Below are 22569 nucleotides of genomic sequence, written 5' to 3'. Positions count from 1 at the left end.
GGAAGGTAAAGGAGATTGTGAGCCGCTCTGAGACTCTTGGGAGTGGAGGGCGGGATATAAATCCAATATCTTCATCTACCTCACAGGGTGTCTGTTGTGGGGGAGGAAGGTAAAGGAGATTGTGAGCCGCTCTGAGACTCTTCGGAGTGGAGGGCGGGATATAAATCCAATATCTTCTTCTTCTTCGTGTTGCTAACCTGAAAAAAAGCACCATACGCTGTGATGTATATACAAGAAAGCCTGTCACTTTATTTTAAATTTTTACTGAATTAAGCAGATATTTTAAAATCTAGCTAGCCGCATAACTAATCAGGGTAAAGATTTTATCTTGTATTTTAAGAATATGAAAATGCAGCAAGCCGAAAATTATATTGGGGTTTACTGGCTGTGGACAGATGCTTAATTCCATTTTTATAGATATTTTTAAGCACACTGCTTGTTATTGGAAGTATCCAGCTTGCTGGGAGAAAGTGTAGAGGACTGGGGAAGGCAATGGCAAACCACACTGTAAAAACATCTGCTGTGAAAACGTTGTGAAAGCAACGTCACCCCAGAGTTGGAAAAGACTGGTGTTTGCACAGGGGGCTACCTTTACCTTTTAACCAGAGATATAAACTTTATAAAGGACACAGATGAACACAAAGATTTTTTTTTTTAAAAAAACCACTTAAAATAAAACATGCTTAAAACATTAACACTCGTTGGTCTTAAAGGTGCTTTCTTTGTATCTCTCCCATGAGATCCCAGGAATTGGGCAAAGGAAGCTCTGGCTCTTTCCTTCCTTCTCCAGGGGACCGGGAGGGGGAGGAGCCTCAGCCAATAGAAGGAAGAGAGGCTTGGCGCAGTAGCTCTGCTGTGTGATTGAAAAAGCCTGGCAAAGCAAGCTATTCCTCCCCCCCCTTCCTCCCCATGGGAGGAGCCTCAGCCAATGGAGAAAATAGAGGCTTTGCTCTGTAGCTCCTTTGCGATTGAGCAAGCCTGGGCAAGCAAGCTGTGGTGCAGAAGAAGCAAGAGAGAGGGAGAAGGAAGCAGACGACAACCAGTTGCTTGGGGGCCTGATTTGGCCCCCAAGCCGTATGTTTGACACCCCCGACTTAGACAATTGACTGGTTCAGCTGTCTTAACTATCAGCCTGAATCCCAACAGCTTCTTTTTGGGACAAAGTCTAACATGAGACTTCAGGGGCTTCCTGCTTGTCTCTCTCATGTCACTCCAAATTGGGGACTTTCAACAGTATCTGGGCACAACCGTGGCAACTATACGTCAGCGCCACAATTGCAGAGGGGCAGAGAGCGGTATTGCAGCTTTTAGCTCAGCAAAGATCAGGTAATACAAGAGGCCAATAGAGCTCCACTTGACTAGGCCGTTCTCATAGACTGGGGTGGCCAAATTGTGGCTCAGGAGCCGCGTGTGACTCTTTTATACGTATTGTGTGGCTCTTGAAGCTCCCACCACCCCATTGGCTGGCTTGGAGAAGGCGTTTCTCTCTTTAAATCGCTTCTCCAAGCCAAGCCAGCCAGCAGCATGGAGCATACATTTAAAGTTAAAGTTGCTTTCTTTCAATTTCTCCCTCCCATCTATTTTCCTTCCTTCCTTCCTCCCTCTCTTCCTTCCTTTCTTCTGGCGTTCATGTCTTGCCGCTCTCAGACATCTGACATCTCTAGTCCATGTCATATTTGACTGTAAAGCTTATAATGATCATCGAGAAGTACTCCCATTTTCCACGGCCATACCTTTTACCGGTAGCCAAAAATTGCAAATCCTTAAGAATCTTCTCAGCAATAGGAACCCTGAGGTTACATACAAATTAGCAAAATTTGGCAGGCTTGCCACAAGAATAAGGGAAACTCTAATGATTCAGTCAGGAAATGGCTAAATATCTTTGCCAATCTGTTGGCTGGGACTGCCATGTTTTGTTATATTTGTAGTTTTATAACAGTATTTTATACCTTTTTATGTATGATTTGATGGACAATCAGTTTTAATTTTGTATGATTTTACTGCCTTAAATGCCGGCTTAGGCAGTGAATAAGTAATTTATTTATTAAGGGAAGAAACAAAGAGGTCTAGACAGGGTTTTTAGTTTATCCTTGGTTTTAACATTAATTTTACATCTTCGGCGGTAGCGTCTTAAAGTATTCGTATTTTATGTATATTTTAGGTGGTATCATATTTTAGTATATAATAATTATTTATATCACCTTTTATCGGTAATGAATTATACTTTTATGTATTGTCTGCTGGTCTATAAATAAATAAATAAACTTTTATGTATTGTCTGCCGTTATAAATAAATAAATAAACTAAAAAAAAAAAAAGACATCTGACATTTATTCTATGTGGCTCTTTTGTTAAGTAAGTTTGGCTACCCCTGCTATAGACATTTTCCCCAAATGTGTCTTGCTCTAATGGCAAGTAGTTTTTAAAAAGTGCTCTTTTTTTTTTTGTAAAGCTGGTTTTGCAATCGAAGCGGTGCCAAATGATCCCTTTGGTACTGTATATTTCAGATCGACCCTGGCTGTCGGAGTCCAAGAAAGTCCAGAAACTCCAGGATAAAATCTACTTGGCTCTCCAACAAGAAATTCAGAAGAAAAACTCCAGTGAAGACAGACTGTCCAAGGTAATAAAACGGGGCATCGGATTATTGTGGATTCTAGGTCAGTTCCTGGGTTTGGGGAACCCTAGGTAAGTTACCTTCCTGTGGTTTCTCTGGGAATGAACATATGAAGCTGCCTTCTACTGAATCAGACCCTCGGCCCATCAAAGTCAGTATCGTCTTCTCAGACTGGCAGCGGCTCTCCAGGGTCTCAAGCTGAGGTTTTTCACACCTATTTGCCTGGACCCTTTTTTGGAGATGCCAGGGATTGAACCTGGGACCTTCTGCTTCCCAAGCAGATGCTCTACCACTGAGCCACCATCCCTCCCCTGTCTTAATGCTGTCTTATTGTGCACTTTGCGCGTGTGCGTACAAACTTAACCACTACATCAGTTTGTGGTGTGCCGACTCTTATCTGGGAGAACTGGGTTTGATCCTCCACTTCTCTGCATCCACATGCTGATGCTCTGAGACTCCTTGGGGCAGGGAAGGCAAACTCACATGGCACATGCACAGAGTATGATTCCATCTAAACATCTTTCTCAAACTCGGGGAACCCTCTCTCCATCATCTAATTCCTCCGAATTGTAGGAATATTCCAGAAATCACAGTGATGTGATTCCTTTCAGAAAACCCTCCAAAACTTGGGACCCACTAAAATAGCCAATGGCAAGCTACAAAGGTTGTACGGGAAGGAGAGTTTTCTGCTTCTGTCCTCCCAGTATGATAAGCAATCTCATCTACCAACAGCATTTCACTGAACGTGATCTCCACTTCTAATATCCCTCTACAGCCAGCGAGTGTTTTTCTTCTCCTAGTAGGTGCCCCTGTCATAAGAACATAAGAGAAGCGATGTTGGATCATAAGAACATGTGAACATATATGAACATATGAAGCTGCCTTCTACTGAATCAGACCTGTATTGTGAGAAAGGGAGAAAAGTACTTCTTTCTCTACTTTCTCCATCCCATGCATAATCTTGTAAACCTCTATCATGTCACCCTGCTGTCGACGTTTCTCCAAGCTAAAGAGCCCTCAGCGGTTTAACCTTTCTTCATAGGAAAAGTGTTCCAACCCTTTAATCATTCTAGTTGCCCTTTTCTGGACTTTCTCCAATGCTATAATATCCTTTTTGAGGTGCGATGACCAGAATTGCACACAGTATTCCAAAAGAGACCGCACCATCGATTTATACAGGGGCATTATGATACTGGCTGATTTGTCTGAACGACCATGTGCTTATTGCTTCAAATGGTATGTTTTTTGGAAATTGTGGGATTCTTTGTATGAATCTGTGGATCCAAATACTTGGTTCTAAGAAGCATTAAGCTGTGAAAATTTTGTGATATTGATAAACTTCAGGAATTGTGACTTTGCTAAGACATATTAGTGAACACAGCTCTCTCCAGGCTTCTCACCTGGGGATTGGCAACCCTATCAGGCAGTTGGCAGGAACATTGCCGGGGAAGTCGATCTCATTACAGAAAAAGTCAGCCACTCTTGCTATATAACCAGGGTCCTGCACGCCTTAGGGACCGCCTTTCCCTGCACATGCCCCAGCGAGCACTTCGGTCCAGGTCTTAAAACCTCTTGACAGTCCCCAGCGTCAGAGAAGCGAGGTTCAAAATGACGGGCAGGGCCTTTTCCGTTGCTGCCCCTAGCTGGTGGAATGAGTTGCCGGAGGAGGTTGGGGCCCTGCGAGAGCTTTCACAGTTCTGCACGGCCTGCAAAACGGCACTCTTCCACCGGGCATTTGCATGATGGAGAGCCAGTTTGGTGTAGTGGTTAAGTGTGTGGACTCTTATCTGGGAGAACCGGGTTTGATTCCCCCGTCCTCCACTTGCACCTGCTAGCATGGCCTTGGGTCAGCCATAGCTCTGGCAGAGGTTGTCCTTGAAAGGGCAGCTGCTGTGAGAGCCCTCTCCAGCCCAACCCACCTCACAGGGTGTCTGTTGTGGGGGAGGATGGAAAGGGAAATTGTAGGCCGCTCTGAGACTCTGTCCTTGAAAGGGCAGCTTCTGGGAGAGCCCTCTCAGCCCCACCCACCTCACAGGGTGCCTGTTGTGGGGGAGGAAGGGAAAGGAGATTGTGAGCTGCTCTGAAACTCTTCGGAGTGGAGGGCGGGATATAAATCCAATATCTTCATCTTCTTACATGATGGTAACATCTGCAGCGACGGGACTGGCCCATAAGAACACCACCAATGGCCTAACTCAGGGGTGGCCAACGGTAGCTCTCCAGATGTTTTTTTTTTGCCTACAACTCCCATCAGCCCCAGCCAGCATGGCCAACGGCTGGGGCTGATGGGAGTTGTTGGCAAAAAAAAAAACCATCTCGAGAGCTACCGTTGGCCACCCCTGGCCTATCTTATCATGCTACGGCGATCCTGAGACCTCTGAGCGCAGCTGGCCACCAGGATTCAATCGCTGCCTGAAACTATTATAGGAGCACATGCAAAATGTTTTAACCAATTGTTTTTAAGTTTTGACTGTTGTCTACTTTACCGGTCACACTAATGTGTTTGCGTCGACGTTCTGTTTGTGAGCCGCCCCGAGCCTGCCTTCAGCGGGGAGGGCGGGATATAAATTAAGTAAATAATAATAATAATATAGGGCTTCTTTTTGAGCAGCCAGCAAATTCTCTGACACGAGGGGTTGTCTCTCTCTCACTTTTTCTGCAGATGGTCTCAAAGCTGCCCTTCATGAAGACAATTTGCAACCTGCATTTGGATAAGCTAGAGTTCTTCCGTCTCGTCCACCCGGAGACGGCCACGAATTTCCCGCCCCTTTACAAAGAGGTCTTCAGCTCCGAGCTCCACTTCGGCAATCCCCAGGAGAGCTAAGGGTCCTTAAGAGGCTTCCGGGACCGAGCTGAGCTTTTTCCTGGAAGTCTGGAAATGGACCAAAACTTTGGAGGCTGGTTTGGGGCAAGGGAGGGGAGAGACGCCCCCCTGAGAGGTTCATTTGAAACCAAGTAACTGAACTTTGCAGGGCTTTGCAAGACAATAGCTATTGAATGTATTTGCACCTTGGCGGATCCACAAACGCTGACTTGTTCACACTGTTCTGGTGAAATGAATGTGAACCGCCGTTCGGTAAGAAAGATACCCTGGTAAGCAAGCGTGGCCACTTTTCCCGTCCTTAGTTCTACACGTATTCCAAGTGAGGCGCACCCCGTTTTCCTCGTTGCGTGAGCATGCCCACGAAAAACCCCACAGAGCCAGCCCGACACCCGCCTGCTGACGACGCTGTTCCCACCTCGTTTAAAACAATCTGTGTATTGTTGCTGTTGTGATTGGGATGTCTCTGTGTGCATGTTTGGTTTCCGATGGCCTCGGCGGAATGGAAACTGGCCAATATGGACTTGTTTCATCAGAGGGAGAGAATCTGAAAGGCAGGTACCGGAATGGCAAAGAAGAGAAGTGAGTTGGGGGAGTTTAGCAAATTCTGTACAAGTAACTAGGGCAGGCGAAAAGCCAAGGTCAGAGGGCTGGAACCTCTAATCGGACAGGGGAAGAAGAAATTGATCAGGGATCTCCTCCGCATTTCTTTCTTCGAAACAACACTGTAAAGAGAATAACAGTATAAAAGTATCTCCCTAGGATGGGGATAGGTCCCAGAGAGATTCAGATATTGATGCTCTTTAGGGGGGTCTCTTTTCTTTCCACATGGAGGGAGATTCAGTTTCCCAGTAGCTGTTTTGCATTTTTAAAAAACAAGAGCAAGTTCCTAGTCCTCATTGTTTGCAGAGAGGTCAGCAAAAGGCTCCTGGGTTCGGGGGGGGGGGGTGCACTTTGCGTTCTCCGTCCTGTTTTGCAAAAACCAAAGGTGATTGTAAGAACATACATAAGAGAAGCCATATTGGATCAGGCCAATGGTCCAGCCAGTCCAACACTCTGTGTCACACAGTGGCCAAAAAACCAGGTGCCATCAGGAGGTCCACCAGAGGGGCCAGGACACTAGAAGCCCTCCACTGTGCCCCCTCCCCCCCCCCCAAGCACCAAGAATACAAAGCATCACTTGCCCCAGACATATAGAACATAAGAGAAGCCATGTTGGATCAGGCCAATGAACCATCCAGTCCATCACTCTGTGTCACACAGTGGCCAAAAACCCCAGGTGCCATCAAGAGGTCCATCAGTGGGGCCAGGACACTAGAAGCCCTCCCACTGTGCCCCTACTACAAGCACCAAGAATACAGAGCATCACTGCCCCAGACACAAGAACATAAGAGAAGCCATGTTGGATCAGGCCAATGAACCATCCAGTCCATCACTCTGTGTCACACAGTGGCCAAAAAACCCAGGTGCCATCAGGAGGGCCACCAGTGGGGCCAGGACACTAGAAGCCCTCCCACTGTGCCCCCCCAAGCACCAAGAATACAGAGCATCACTGCCCCAGACACAGAGATCCAACAATACGCTGATGGACCTCCGCTCCATATGCTTATCCAACCCTCTCTTGAAGCTGGCTATGCTTGTAGCCGCCACCACCTCCTGTGGCAGTGAATTCCACATGTTAATCACCCTTTGGGTGAAGAAGGACTTCCTTTTATCCGTTCTAACCCAACTGCTCAGCAATTTCATCGAATGCCCACAAGTTCTCGTATTGTGAGAGAGGGAGAAAAGGACTTCTTTCTCCACTTTCTCCATCCCATGCATAATCCTGTAAACCTCTATCATGTCACCCCTCAGTCGACGTTTCTCCAAGCTAAAGAGCCCCAAGCCTTTTAACCTTTCTTCATAGGGAAAGTGTTCCAACCCTTGAATCATTCCAGTTGCCCTCTTCTGTGCTTTTCCCAATGCTAGAATACCATTTTGGAGGTGCGGTGACCAGAATTGTACACGGTACTCCAAATGAGGCTGCAGCATCGATCTATACAGGGGCATCATGATACTCGCTGATTGTACTTTTTTTTTTTGTCTGCCTTGGAAATTGCCACACTCCAGCTGCCAAGGGATTGCTCCAGAAAAGGAAACCGAGAAGGCAATGTGGAAATCAACAGACCCCCCCCCCCCAAGTGAAATTTACGGGAAGAGCTCACTGCGAAAGGCAGGGGTTTCTGTTCTCCTCTCTGCCTCTCCGCTGGATGCTGGAAGCCAATCCTTCAGCCTAGGTAGCCAATTCCGATCCTACGTTTATTCCTGCCATGACTAAAGTTGGGGTAAAATGGCACGGGGGTGGGCACGTCAAAGGGGATGACGCTGAGAACTTTTTGCATCACTTCTGGTGGGACGGACGCACACATACCCTGCCCCTGGAATTGTGCCAAGTCCACGTCCACGCGTTCTAGAGCCGGTCTTGCCATGGACAGTGTTGCCGCTCTATACCAAGGAGTCCTCAACCTTTTTGAGCCTGCGCGCACCTTTGCAATTCCGACAGTGCGGTAACCCCAAAATAGCTACCACAAAAATGGCTGCTCCAGGAGGCGGAGTCAGCTGCAAAATGGCTGCCGTAGTTGACCTTCAGTCATACAGTGAAGATTCTTGTTGCTGTAGCGGAAGCTGCCGCCAAGACGTTAACCCCACCCCCCCCCCCCCGCACATCCAATCAGAAGTCTTGCTGGGCATGAGCTCCACCTGGCCCCGCCCACTGGGTGGGGGCCAGCAAATTTGTAGATGAAGGCATGTCGCTCCTCCAGTTACCATGTTGGGGAGCCGCTACTCTGTATTCCTCTCACATTTTCTTCTATACTCCTGTCTGGCTTTTTCTACCCAACTCAACAGCCTGTGCTTGTAGGAACCATCCCAGTCAGTCATAGCCAGGGCTGGATTAACAATTAGGCCTGGTAGGCACTGGCCTTTAGGGGCCCCAGGCTGGCTCCCCGCCCCGCCCCAGTTTCCCCCCTGCTTGCAGCCCTCCCAGCCTGCAACCCACCCACTTTGCCCAACTTGCCTGGATTGGCTGTTGCTGGCGTCCGTCGCCAAGTTTGCGGGGTGTAAATCTGCAGTCTTCTTTCTGCCACCCACCCAATGATAACATCAGTTTTCCTCACGGTGTTGGGCTGAGGAAGCCGAAGGAAAAGAGCAACTGGATTTCCCCGTGTTGCTGTCCGGAACAGGAAAGTGTGATTTAATGTAATTCTTCGATCTTGTAGAGACCAGTGCCCTGCAGGGCTGGGGAGAGGCGACCGTACACGAGACACAGGACGAGACTCAGTTACTTCGTTTCATTCTCCTAAAAGCCAGGAAGCTGGAAAGATAGAATCCTTGCTTGCTGAATTCTGGGCCACGCCCCCCTGCAAATATCACCGTTCTGTGTTTTGAATAAAGCACTTTACGAATCTGGAGCGAAACCCCAACTAAGTTATAGTTTCAAGAAGGGCAATTTATTTGACGGTGGGGTTTGCCACGTTGTCATTTTCCTCGCTTGTGTCCCTGTTGCTTCAGGGGTCTTCACCACCCACCCAGATCCACAGATGTTTTGCTCCCTCTAGTAGACGATTTGATATTTCACTGCTATATATCCGGAGGTATGCCGGACATAAAATGATGTAATATTGAATCGACTGGTCGAGAGAGCAAAACACACGCAGAACAGAAAAGAACCCCAAAGCAACAAAAACCCACAAGTGAGGAAAATGAAGACTGCAGATTTATACCCCGCCCTCCTCTCCGAATCAGAGACTCAGAGCGGCTGACAATCTCCTATATCTTCTCCCCCCACAACAGACACCTGTGAGGTGGGTGGGGCTGAGAGGGCTCTCCCAGAAGTTGCCCTTTCAAAGACAGGGTCACAGAGCAGCTTACAAACTCCTTTCCCTTCCTCCCCCACAACAGACACCCTGTGAGGCGGGTGGGGCTGAGAGAGCTCTCCCAGAAGCTGCCCTTTCAAGGACAACTCTGCTAGAGTGATGGCTAACCCAAGGCCATTCCAGCAGCTGCAAGCAGAGGAGTGGGGAATCAAACCTGGTTCTCCCAGATAATAAGCACTATACCAGACTGGTTCATGATAATGTGAGAAAGCCCACTGTTTAAACAAAAATCCTACAGTGGTACTGAATTATTGTTATAGTATAGTAAGCACACAAGGACGGCATCCGAGTTCCTGGAGGGCCCAAAGAGAAAGAGAGACACTTTAATCGTGCACTTTCCCCATTGGTTTCGAGTATGAATAAAATAAACTATGCTGAGCGGCTCCTGATTTTAACGGCTGTGTAAAGTAATTATCGTATTGTTTAATCAGCGCTTTCAGTATAGTGGGGTCCGTTAGATGTCTCTCTTGGAAGAGCAGAGTTTTATGTTTTGTTCTTCACCTTAATTAGGATCCCCGTGTCCTTTTAATGAAAACTTCAAGTTAGAATTCTAATAAGAATCTCAACGGCAAGAGAATGAACGGTGGGTTTGAAACAGTACAGGACAATCAACATTTTTATTGTCAAAGAATTCCAGGAGCATGAAGCAACACGGGGGTTGGAGGTGGGGGGATGTAACATGTGACCTTAAATTTCATAGTTGAACTCATTTAGCGGCCATTCTCTTGCCCCCAAGGAACTCTGGGAACTGGGGTCTCTAATAAAAATCAGGGCACCCTGCTATACTACAATTCCCACAATTCCTTGGGGACGCCACGACAGGCGATCCAACTGAAGTATGTAGTGCAGAAAGAAGTCTGTTGTTTGCAAGAATACACATGGGATTCTGAGAAATCAAGAAAGCAGAGAATTCTTCAAGCAGAGAATTCTGCATCCTGAGAATCCTTATTTTAAAAAAAACCCTACAAGTTTTCATTCCTCATGGCTCTGAGGATGCACATGGGAAAGGAACCAGACAGGGAACCAGGCCTGACCCAAGGTAGTCAGGAAGACAAGACTTCCAGGGGTTTACAGCGAGAGAATCAGGAACAAAATGAAACCAAGCAATGAGGGATCATGCTTTTTTTAAAGTGATGATCAGCGTTAACTGCGTTATATATAATCTATATAATATTTTTTTTTGGAGCAATGAAAACTTTAGATGTATATTTATCACCTCGAAAACCCTCACGCTGTGTATGAAAAGGAAAAAAAAAAAGAATTGGTTAACGATGTATTTATTATTCTTGTGAATGTCAGTGCAAAAGAGAAATCTAAAAAAAAAAAGCTGTCTGTTTTATGTTGTTTTTATGTTCGGGGGAGAGAGAAGAAACGGAATGCATTTATTTAAACACTAACACACCCTTGGCGTTAGGGAATGGACGGGGTTTTTTTTGGGGGGGGGGGGCTGACCTTTTTAGACTTAGGATAACAAAACGGCTTCTGTTTGCATTGAATGTTTTGTCGTGTAAAGATTGTAATTTCTATTTTTTTAAAGAAAACAAAAACGGCCCCGAAATTTCCTGTAGGGGACCAGCTTGCTTCGATGATGCGAAGAGGCAAGCTGGGAAAGGTCTATTTAAAAGAGAGAGGGGGAGATGAATTTTTCGAAAACTTTTGAAAAGTAATATAATGTGTATTAAAATCGAACCTTAACGATGAGATGTATTCTATAGAGAGAGATGTATATTGCACAAGATCTCATGGGGCAAACACAATAAAGTGTTTTACAGGGTGAAAAAAAAATAATAGACTGGGTGTCTTTTCTCCTAGCAAATAGACTTTTAAAGCATGTTGCTAAAGGGTAAAGGTAGTCCCCTGTGCAAGCACCCAGTTGTCACAGACCCATGGGGTCACGTCAGGACGTTTTCTTGGCAGATTTTTTATGGGGTGGTTTGCCATTGCCTTCCCCAGTCAAGCATATTGCTACAGCTCGGGACATCCCAAATTCCCAGCAATTAATCCCAAATTGCAGCAATTATATGTCAACAAATGGGGGGGCCTGTGAGACTCACTGGGGGGGGGGGAGGAATCTCCTCTCTCCCCCCTTCGAGCGGCTCCCAGCATCCTCTGCTGTGACAAAGATGGTGAGGGGTCTGGAGACCAAGTCCTATGAGGAAAGGCTGAAGGAGCTGGGCCTGTTTAGCCTGGAGAGGAGGCGGCTGAGAGGTGATAGGATCACCATCTTCAAGGACTTGAAGGGCTGTCTTAGAGAGGATGGTGTGGAATTGTTTTCTGTGTGGCCCCAGAAGGTAGGACCAGAACCAACGGGTTAAAATTAAGTTTCCAGCTCAACATTAGGAAGAACTTCCTGACCATTAGAGCGGTTCCTCAGTGGAACAGGCTTCCTTGGTGGGCTCTCCTTGGAGGTTTTTAAGGAGGGCTAGATGGCCATCTGACAGCAATGAAGATCCTGTGAATTTAGGGGGAGGTGTTTGTGAGTTTCCTGCCTTGTGCAGGGGGTTGGACTAGATGACCCTGGAGGTCCCTTCCAGCTCTATGATTCTATGGACCCAACCTGCAGCCTCTTCTAGCATCCTCCACCATGGCAGCCAGACCCAGAGCATTCTCCCTCCCTGGTCCATGAACTGCTGCCTTGTATCGACAAGGACAAGGGCCTTCTCAGTAGTGGCCCCCGTCCTGTGAAACCAGCTGCCTGAAAAGGTGCATGCCTTGCAGGACCGCCCTAGATTCTACAGGGTATGCAAGGCTGCTCTTTTTCATGAGGTCTTTTGGGGATTGTGATCCACCACCCTGTGACCAGTAGGCTTCAGCTGTGTCTTTACCATCCACACAGCCTACCCTGCTGGATAGGGGATAATTTCAATGAGGATAGATGTTTAATCGCTTTATAAGGTTTATTTACTGTATATTGTTTCTATCAGGCGTATTTTGTATACTGTTAACCACCCTGAGTCCCATACAGGGGAAAGGACACATGAACATATGAAGCTGCCTTCTACTGAATCTGACCCCCCTCGGTCCATCAAAGTCAGTCTACTCAGACTGGCAGCGGCTCTCCAGGGTCTCAAGTGGAAGTTTTTCATGCCTATTTGCCTAGACCCTTTTTAGTTGGAGATGCCGGGGATTGAACCTGGGACCTTCTGCTTGCCAAGCAGATGCTCTACCACTGAGCCACCGTCCCTCCCCAACATATATGAACATATGAAGCTGCCTTATACTAAATCAGACCCTGGGTCCATCAAAGTCAGTCTTGTCTACCCAGACTGGCAGCGGCTCTCCAGGGTCTTGAGCTGAGGTTTTTCACGCCTACTTGCCTGGGCCCTTTTTAGTTGGAGATGCCGGGGATTGAACCTGGGACATAAATAAACCTTATAAACCTTACCAAGCAGATGCTCTACCGCTGAGCCACCGTCCCTCCCCAACTATAGCCACAAAATACCCCAGAGTACCAGTGGCGGACTGGGTCTAAAAATATTGGTTGCTAGGAGACATAGGGGGCCCACCCACAACTATAAGGCTATCATTTAATTTTTGTAAGAAATACTATAAAAGAAATACATAAGTGGAAAAAAGGTGCAATTAAAGTTTTTGCAAAATAAATATATATATTTAGCAATTACAGTGTACATATATTGTACATGTTACTGGCAGTATACGGTAGATCAGGGGTGGGGAACCTTTTTTCTGCCAAGGGCCTTATGAATACTTATAACATCATTCGTGGGCCATAAAAATTATCAACTTAAAAAATAGTGCTCTGCTGAGGAAGATGATGATGATATTGGATTTATATCCTGCCCTCTACTCCGAAGAGGCTCAGAGCGGCTCACAATCTCCTTTCCCTTCCTCCCCCCACAACAGACACCCTGTGAGGTAGATGAAGATATTGGATTTATATCCCGCCCTCCACTCTGAAGAGCAGCTCAATCTCCTTTACCTTCCTCCCCCACAACAGACACCCTGTGAGGTGGGTGGGGCTGAGAGGGCTCTCACAGCAGCTGCCCTTTCAAGGACAACCTCTGCCAGAGCTCTGGCTGACCCAAGGCCATGCCAGCAGCTGCAAGGGGAGGAGTGGGGAACCAAACCCGGTTCTCCCAGATAAGAGCCCGCACACTTAACCACTACACCAAACTGGCTCTCCTGGTTCATGATAATGATTCAGGCCAGCAAAATTAATGCAAATAATTGTTTTTCTATTTGAAGTCATGTGGGGAGAGCCTAATCTGGCCCACACACACACACGGCCCGCTGCCCTAGACAAATGCATAGGTTTTCTACAAAAAAAGCCCAGCAGGAACTCAGTAGCATAATGTCAGGCGATGGAGACTCAAGGCGGTATTCATTGAGACAATGTAATACTTGAATGGAAACTCATAGCTGGAAACAAAAGTTGAGACTAATACCTGGGAATGGGTGTCTCTTAGTCTTATGGAATCTACATCAAAGCGATATCTAAACAAAGACACTATTCTCAAAACAACAGGGAGTGAAGGTGCAAACTTTCACACGAGAGCTTCTGCTTCTCTCTTTGTCTCTGGGAAGATGCTGGCCAGCAGTGGTATGTATTAACGGTCACATTCATAAGAACATAAGAGAAGCCATGTTGGATCAGGCCAACGGCCCATCAAGTCCAACACTCTGTGTCACACAGTGGCAAAAAATTTTATATACACACATACACTGTGGCTAATAGCCACTGATGGACCTGTGCTCCATATATTTATCTAAACCCTTCTTGAAGGTGGCTATACTTGTGGCCACCACCACCTCCTGTGGCAGTGAATTCCACATGTTAATCACCCTTTGGGTGAAGAAGTACTTCCTTTTATCCGTTTTAACCTTTCTGCTCAGCAATTTCATCGAATGCCCACGAGTTCTTGTATTGTGAGAAAGGGAGAAAAGTACTTCTTTCTCTACTTTCTCCATCCCATGCATTATCTTGTAAACCTCTATCATGTCACCCCGCAGTCGACGTTTCTCCAAGCTAAAGAGTCCCAAGCGTTTCAACCTTTCTTCATAGGGAAAGTGCTCCAGCCCTTTAATCATTCTAGTTGCCCTTCTCTGGACTTTCTCCAATGCTATAATATCCTTTTTGAGGTGCGGCGACCAGAACTGCACACAGTACTCCAAATGAGACCGCACCATCGATTTATACAGGGGCATTATGATACTGGCTGATTTGTTTTCAATTCCCTTCCTAATAATTCCCAGCATGGCGTTGGCCTTTTTTATTGCAGACGCACACTGTCTTGACATTTTCAGTGAGTTATCTACCATGACCGCAAGATCTCTCTCTTGGTCAGTCTCTGCCAGTTCACACCCCATCAACTTGTATTTGTAGCTGGGATTCTTGGCCCCAATGTGCATTACTTTGCACTTGGCCACATTGAACCGCATCTGCCACGTTGACGCCCACTCACCCAGCCTCAACAGATCTCTTTGGAGTTCCTCACAATCCTCTCTGGTTCTCACCACCCTGAACAATTTAGTGTCATCCGCAAACTTGGCCACTTCACTGCTTCACTGCTCCCTTTGCTCCCTTTACAACCTAAACAAAGTTAACACTTCAAATGTCCCCCCTTTGATATGCATGCTAGCTACAATATAACAAAAGGCTGTGGGTTAGTATGGAGAGTCCATTTGGTTAGTATTCTATAATTTCAGTATGATAGAGTTACAGAGCCTGACACATATTAGACCACATCCCCTAATATTAGCATCACACACTCATTAGCATATTAGGCCACACCATCTGGGATAATCAAGTGCAAACTGAACTGTGACGGTAACTTTTCCAGGCCCTGCAGCAATTCTGGCCGGCCAGCCAGGCCCCAGGGAGGCTGCCGCACAGCACATCTGGGCCCTGTGACCCCTGCCTGGCCCTGGGGAGGCTGCTGCACAGCGTGGCTGGGCCCCACGATCCTCGCTGGCCAGCCAGGCCCCAGGGAGGCTGCCATATGGCTCGGTTCAGCCCAGCAATCCCCAAGTGCCACACCAAGTAACCTCGAGGGCCGCATATGGCCCTCGGGACAGAGGTTCCCCATCGCTGCTGTAGAGTTAGATCTACCTAAGATGTTGAGTAAAATTCACCCTATTTTTCATTCTAGTCTAGAATGAAAAATAGGAATGGAAAATAGGGTGAAACTTTGTTGGTCTTAAAAGGTGCTACTGGACTCCTACTTTATTCTGAATAAAAGTTCGTGGGTTTTAGTGTGCATGCACAAGAAAGCTCCCGTTCTGATGAAGCATGCTTCTAGCACGCAAAGCCTTCCATTTTGAATAAATGTGTGGGTCTTAAAGGTGCTCGACTCTGCTTTAATCTGAATAAAAGTTTGCGGGTCTTTGTGTGCATGCACAAGAAAGCTCCCATTCTGGTTAAAAGTCCGCTGGCCTTCGTGTGACGATGAAGTGTGCTTCCAGGACATGAAAGCGTACATTCCGAATAACACTTTGTTGATCTTTAAGGTGCCACTTGACTCCTACTTTATTCTGAATGAAAGCTCATGGGTGTTAGCGTGCGTGCACAGGGCAGCTTCCATTCTGATGAAGTGTGCTTCTAGCGCACGAAAGCTTACATATTCTGAAACTGCATTTTAGTGTATTTTTCTCCTAATGAAAAACTCTATGTACCTATATTGCATGTTAAAAAGTAAATTCGTTGGATGGGAAAACTTCTTTTGGCCCAGTGTCATTATAACCATAGTGTCATTAACAGACACTCTCACATTTTGACACACTACTGTGTTGTTGCTTTTGCGTCCTCGTGCTACTCAGATCAAAGGTTTGCTCCATTTGTTAATTTTACTATTTTGTCGTTGGATCTTATATTTGTACCATTTCGCATTCTAAACCCCTGCCTACCAGATAATTTCACTATTCTGTTCTTGAACCTAAGAACATATGAAGGTGCCTTATACTGAATCAGACCCTGGGTCCATCAAAGACAGTATTGTCTTCTCAGACTGGCAGCAGCTCTCCAGGGTCTCAAGCTGAGGTTTTTCACGCCTATTTGCCTGGACCCTTTTTAGTTGGAGATGCCAGGGATTGAACCTGAGACCTTCTGCTCACCAAGCAGATGCTCTACCACTGAGCCACCATCTCTCCCCTGAGCATATGAACATATGAAGTAGCCTTCTACTGAATCCGACCCCCCTCAGTCCCTCAAAGTCACTCTTGTCTAATCAGACTGGCAGCGGTTCTCCAGGGTCTCAAGCGGATGTTTTTCACGCCTTTTTGCCTGGACCCTTTTTAGTTGGAGATGCCGGGGATTGAACCTGGGACCTTCTGCTTACCAAGCAAATGCTCTACCACTGAGCCACCGTCCCTCCTTCTTGGATCTGAAATCTGTACCATTTTGCATTCTGGGCCACTGCCTACCAGCTAGACGTAGCTCTGCTCACTGTACCGGATTCCTCGTCTGATGGAAGTGTGCTTACAGAGCACACGAAAGCTTACGTTCTAAACCAGGGATGGTCAACGGTAGCTCTCCAGATGTTTTTTGCCTACAATTCCCATCAGCGGCCCCGTAGTGCAGAGTGGTAAAGCAGCAGTACTGCAGTACTGTGGTCTGAACTCTCTGCTCACGACCTGAGTTCGATTCTGGCAGAAGCTGGATTCAGGTATCCGGCCAAAGGTTGACTCAGCCTTCCATCCTCCCAAGGTCAGTCAAATGAGTACCCAGCTTGCTGGGGAGGAAGTGCAGATGACTGGGGAAGGCAATGGCAAACCACCCGTAAAAAGTCTGCCATGAAAACGTTGTGAAAGCAACGTCACCCCAAAGTCGGAAATGACTGGTGCTTCCACAAGGGACTACCTTTACCTTTAAAACGAGCCCTGTGGTGCAGAGTGTTAAAGCTGCAGTACTGCAGTCCTAAACTCTGCTCACAACCTGAGTTCGATCCCCGGCAGAAGCTGGGTTTTCAGGTAGCTGGCTCGAGGTTGACTCAGCCTTCCATCCTTCCAAGGTCGGTCAAATGAGTCCCCAGCTTGCTGGGGGGAAAGTGTAGAGGACTGGGGAAGGCAATGGCAAACCACCCCGTAAAAAGTCTGCTGTGAAAACGTTGTGAAAGCCAACGTCACCCCAGCCGGAAACGACTGGTGCTTCCGCAGGGGACCTTTCCTTTCCTTTCCCATCAGCCCCAGCCAGCATGGCCAATGGTTGGGGCTGATGGGAGTTGTAGGCAAAAAAAACATGAGGAGAGTTACTGATGGCCACCCCTGTAATCTAAACCAGGGGTGGCCAACGGTAGCTCTCCAGATTTTTTTTGCCTACAATTCCCATCAGCCCCAGCCATTGGCCACGCTGGCTGGGGATGATGGGAGTTGTGGGCACAAAAAACCTCAGGATAGCTACCTTGGCCACCCCTGTAGTCTAAACCAAGGGTGGCCAACAGTACCTCTCCAAGTGGTTTTTTTTTTTTGCCTCCAACTCCCATCAGCCCCAGCCAGAATGGCCAATGGCTGGGGCTGATGGGAGCTGTAGGCAAAAAAAAACACACGAGAGCAACCGTTGGCCACAACTGTAATCTCAACCAGGGGTGGTCCAACGGTACCTCTCCAGGTGCTTTTTGGGGGGGGGGGCCTCCAACTCCCATCAGCCCCAGCCATTGGCCACGCTGGCAGGGGCTGATGGGAATTGTAGGCAAAAAAAAAAAAAACACCTGGAGAGCTACCGTTGGCCACAACTGTAATCTCAACCAAGAGTGGCCAACAGTACCTGTGCAAGTGTGTGTGTGTTTTTTTTGCCTCCAACTCCCATCAGCCCCAGCCATTGGCCACGCTGGCAGGGGCTGATGGGAATTGTAGGCAAAAAAAAAACCCTGGAGAGCTACCATTGGCCACAACTGTAATCTCAACCAAGGGTGGCCAACAGTACCTGTGCAAGTGTTTTTTTTTTGCCTCCGACTCCCATCAGCCCCAGCCACTGGCCACGCTGGCAGGGGCTGATGGGAATTGTAGGCAAAAAAAAAAAAAACCTGGAGAGCTACCGTTGGCCACAACTGTAATCTCAACCAAGGGTGGTCAACAGTACCTGTGCAAGTGTTTGGTTTTTTTTGCCTCCAACTCCCATCAGCCCCAGCCATTGGCCACGCTGGCAGGGGCTGATGGGAATTGTAGGCAAAAAAAAAACCCTGGAGAGCTACCATTGGCCACAACTGTAATATCAACCAAGGGTGGTCAACAGTACCTGTGCAAGTGTTTGGTTTTTTTTTGCCTCCAACTCCCATCAGCCCCAGCCACTGGCCACGCTGGCAGGGGCTGATGGGAATTGTAGGCAAAAAAAAAAACCTGGAGAGCTACCGTTGGCCACAACTGTAATCTCAACCAAGGGTGGCCAACAGTACCTGTGCAAGTGTTTTTTTTTTGCCTCCGACTCCCATCAGCCCCAGCCACTGGCCACGCTGGCAGGGGCTGATGGGAATTGTAGGCAAAAAAAAAAAAAACCTGGAGAGCTACCGTTGGCCACAACTGTAATCTCAACCAAGGGTGGTCAACAGTACCTGTGCAAGTGTTTGGTTTTTTTTGCCTCCAACTCCCATCAGCCCCAGCCATTGGCCACGCTGGCAGGGGCTGATGGGAATTGTAGGCAAAAAAAAAAAAAAACCTGGAGAGCTACCGTTGGCCACAACTGTAATCTCAACCAAGGGTGGCCAACAGTACCTGTGCAAGTGTTTGTTTTTTTTTGGCCTCCAACTCCCATCAGCCCCAGCCACTGGCCACGCTGGCAGGGGCTGATGGGAATTGTAGGCAAAAAAAACCCCGAACGCATGAATAGCGGTACCGCGGGCTAAAGAAAACTAAGTTGGTGTGAAAGGCGGCAGCGACGCCTCTTCCCTTCCGAATAAAGCTTCGCCGGCCTCCGGGCTGCCCGCGCCTCTCCCCCCTCAGCGCCGCCATTCTCGTCCCTCGCCGGACGAGGCCTCGTTGCCCCCTCCCGGGAAGGAGGCCGCCCGCCCGCCTTCAGGGCTCTTGCCGCCCCGATGGGCCGCGGCTGCTGCTGCTGCCGCCGCCGCCTCCCCGCCCCTCCCCGGGAGGCGGCGCTCAAGATGGCGGCCGGAGCCGGGCCCGTGGGCAGCCTCGCCTCGCCGCCGCCGCCTCAGGCCGCCAACCCGCCCCCGCCGCCTCCTCCGCCGCCGCCGCCGCCCAGCTGCTCCAACGGCCTCCCCCACGCCGCCGCCGGCCCCACGCACAACCACCCCCGCCGCCACCACAGCGGCAACCCGCAAGCCCCGGAGGCCCCCTCGGGCCCGGCCCTCCAAGCCGCCGCCTCCTCCTCCTCGGCCGCCGTGCTCGTCGTGGCCGCCGCGTCGCCCCTGCCCGGCCGGGAGCCCGTCTACAACTGGCAGGCCACCAAGCCCACCGTGCACGAGCGCTTCGCCTTCCTCTTCAACAACGAGGTGCTCAGCGACGTCCACTTCTTGGTCGGCAAAGGCCGCGCCGGAGCTCAGCGCATCCCCGCCCACCGGTGAGGAAGGCCTTGAGGGGGACAGGGGGCTTCTTGCTGGGGGGAGGCTGATGGGGAAGAGAGGGGCTGAGGGGGGAAGGCCTTGAGGGGGACAGGGGGCTTCTTGCTGGGGGGAGGCTGATGGGGAAGAGAGGGGCTGAGGGGGGAAGGCCTTGAGGGGGACAGGGGGCTTCTTGCTGGGGGGAGGCTGATGGGGAAGAGAGGGGCTGAGGGGGGAAGGCCTTGAGGGGGACAGGGGGCTTCTTGCTGGGGGGAGGCTGATGGGGAAGAGAGGGGCTGAGGGGGGAAGGCCTTGAGGGGGACAGGGGGCTTCTTGCTGGGGGGAGGCTGATGGGGAAGAGAGGGGCTGCAGGGTGGGAAGGCCTTGAGGGGGACAGGGGGCTTCTTGCTGGGGGGAGGCTGATGGGGAAGAGAGGGGCTGCAGGGTGGGAAGGCCTTGAGGGGGACAGGGGGCTTCTTGCTGGGGGGAGGCTGATGGGGAAGAGAGGGGCTGAGGGGGGAAGGCCTTGAGGGGGACAGGGGGCTTCTTGCTGGGGGGAGGCTGATGGGGAAGAGAGGGGCTGAGGGGGGAAGGCCTTGAGGGGGACAGGGGGCTTCTTGCTGGGGGGAGGCTGATGGGGAAGAGAGGGGCTGAGGGGGGAAGGCCTTGAGGGGGACAGGGGGCTTCTTGCTGGGGGGAGGCTGATGGGGAAGAGAGGGGCTGAGGGGGGAAGGCCTTGAGGGGGACAGGGGGCTTCTTGCTGGGGGGAGGCTGATGGGGAAGAGAGGGGCTGCAGGGTGGGAAGGCCTTGAGGGGGACAGGGGGCTTCTTGCTGGGGGGAGGCTGATGGGGAAGAGAGGGGCTGAGGGGGGAAGGCCTTGAGGGGGACAGGGGGCTTCTTGCTGGGGGGAGGCTGATGGGGAAGAGAGGGGCTGAGGGGGGAAGGCCTTGAGGGGGACAGGGGGCTTCTTGCTGGGGGGAGGCTGATGGGGAAGAGAGGGGCTGAGGGGGGAAGGCCTTGAGGGGGACAGGGGGCTTCTTGCTGGGGGGAGGCTGATGGGGAAGAGAGGGGCTGCAGGGTGGGAAGGCCTTGAGGGGGACAGGGGGCTTCTTGCTGGGGGGAGGATGATGGGGAAGAGAGGGGCTGAGGGGGGAAGGCCTTGAGGGGGACAGGGGGCTTCTTGCTGGGGGGAGGCTGATGGGGAAGAGAGGGGCTGAGGGGGGAAGGCCTTGAGGGGGACAGGGGGCTTCTTGCTGGGGGGAGGCTGATGGGGAAGAGAGGGGCTGAGGGGGGAAGGCCTTGAGGGGGACAGGGGGCTTCTTGCTGGGGGGAGGCTGATGGGGAAGAGAGGGGCTGAGGGGGGAAGGCCTTGAGGGGGACAGGGGGCTTCTTGCTGGGGGGAGGCTGATGGGGAAGAGAGGGGCTGCAGGGTGGGAAGGCCTTGAGGGGGACAGGGGGCTTCTTGCTGGGGGGAGGCTGATGGGGAAGAGAGGGGCTGAGGGGGGAAGGCCTTGAGGGGGACAGGGGGCTTCTTGCTGGGGGGAGGCTGATGGGGAAGAGAGGGGCTGCAGGGTGGGAAGGCCTTGAGGGGGACAGGGGGCTTCTTGCTGGGGGGAGGATGATGGGGAAGAGAGGGGCTGAGGGGGGAAGGCCTTGAGGGGGACAGGGGGCTTCTTGCTGGGGGGAGGCTGATGGGGAAGAGAGGGGCTGAGGGGGGAAGGCCTTGAGGGGGACAGGGGGCTTCTTGCTGGGGGGAGGCTGATGGGGAAGAGAGGGGCTGAGGGGGGAAGGCCTTGAGGGGGACAGGGGGCTTCTTGCTGGGGGAGGCTGATGGGGAAGAGAGGGGCTGAGGGGGGAAGGCCTTGAGGGGGACAGGGGGCTTCTTGCTGGGGGGAGGCTGATGGGGAAGAGAGGGGCTGCAGGGTGGGAAGGCCTTGAGGGGGACAGGGGGCTTCTTGCTGGGGGGAGGATGATGGGGAAGAGAGGGGCTGAGGGGGGAAGGCCTTGAGGGGGACAGGGGGCTTCTTGCTGGGGGGAGGCTGATGGGGAAGAGAGGGGCTGAGGGGGGAAGGCCTTGAGGGGGACAGGGGGCTTCTTGCTGGGGGGAGGATGATGGGGAAGAGAGGGGCTGCAGGGTGGGAAGGCCTTGAGGGGGACAGGGGGCTTCTTGCTGGGGGGAGGATGATGGGGAAGAGAGGGGCTGAGGGGGGAAGGCCTTGAGGGGGACAGGCGGCTTCTTGCTGGGGGGAGGATGATGGGGAAGAGAGGGGCTGAGGGGGGAAGGCCTTGAGGGGGACAGGGGGCTTCTTGCTGGGGGGAGGATGAAGGGGGAAAACAGGGGCTGCGGGGTGGGAAGGCCTTGAGGGGGACAGGGGGCTTCTTGCTGGGGGGAGGATGAAGGGGAAAACAGGGGCTGCGGGGTGGGAAGGCCTTGAGGGGGACAGGGGGCTTCTTGCTGGGGGGAGGATGAAGGGGAAGAGAGGGGCTGGGCGTGGGGAAGGCCTTGAGGGGGACAGGGGGCTTCTTGCTGGGGGGAAGATGAAGGGGAAGAAAGGGACTGCAGGTGGGAAGGCCTTGAGGGGGACAGGGGGCTTCTTGCTGGGGGGAGGATGATGGGGAAGAAAGGGACTGCGGGTGGGAAGGCCTTGAGGGGGACAGGGGGCTTCTTGCTGGGGGGAGGATGATGGGGAAGAAAGGGACTGCGGGTGGGAAGGCCTTGAGGGGGACAGGGGGCTTCTTGCTGGGGGGAGGATGAAGGGGAAGACAGGAGC

The 22569-nt window shown here is 50.6% G+C and overlaps 2 protein-coding genes across 2 annotated transcripts in view; both read left to right on the top strand.

Moving 5' to 3' along the window:
- LOC132567445 (nuclear receptor ROR-beta-like) overlaps nt 1-5715 on the top strand; it is a 48175-nt gene extending 42460 nt beyond the window's left edge. Inside the window, exons 9-10 of the mRNA XM_060233121.1 lie at nt 2508-2620; nt 5277-5715. Of these exons, the coding sequence (XP_060089104.1) occupies nt 2508-2620; nt 5277-5438 (275 nt within the window). The 3' untranslated portion in view covers nt 5439-5715. The remainder of the gene's footprint in view (nt 1-2507; nt 2621-5276) is intronic.
- Nucleotides 5716-19633: 13918 nt separating this feature from the next.
- BTBD2 (BTB domain containing 2) overlaps nt 19634-22569 on the top strand; it is a 48802-nt gene continuing 45866 nt past the window's right edge. Inside the window, exon 1 of the mRNA XM_060232773.1 lies at nt 19634-19817. The gene's annotated coding sequence lies outside the window, so the exon portion shown is untranslated. The remainder of the gene's footprint in view (nt 19818-22569) is intronic.

Source organism: Heteronotia binoei, chromosome 2 (assembly GCF_032191835.1).
Source record: "Heteronotia binoei isolate CCM8104 ecotype False Entrance Well chromosome 2, APGP_CSIRO_Hbin_v1, whole genome shotgun sequence".
Taxonomy (NCBI): domain Eukaryota; kingdom Metazoa; phylum Chordata; class Lepidosauria; order Squamata; family Gekkonidae; genus Heteronotia; species Heteronotia binoei.
The sequence above is the reverse complement of the archived record's forward strand: the minus strand, read 5'-3'. Positions and strand labels throughout refer to the sequence as shown.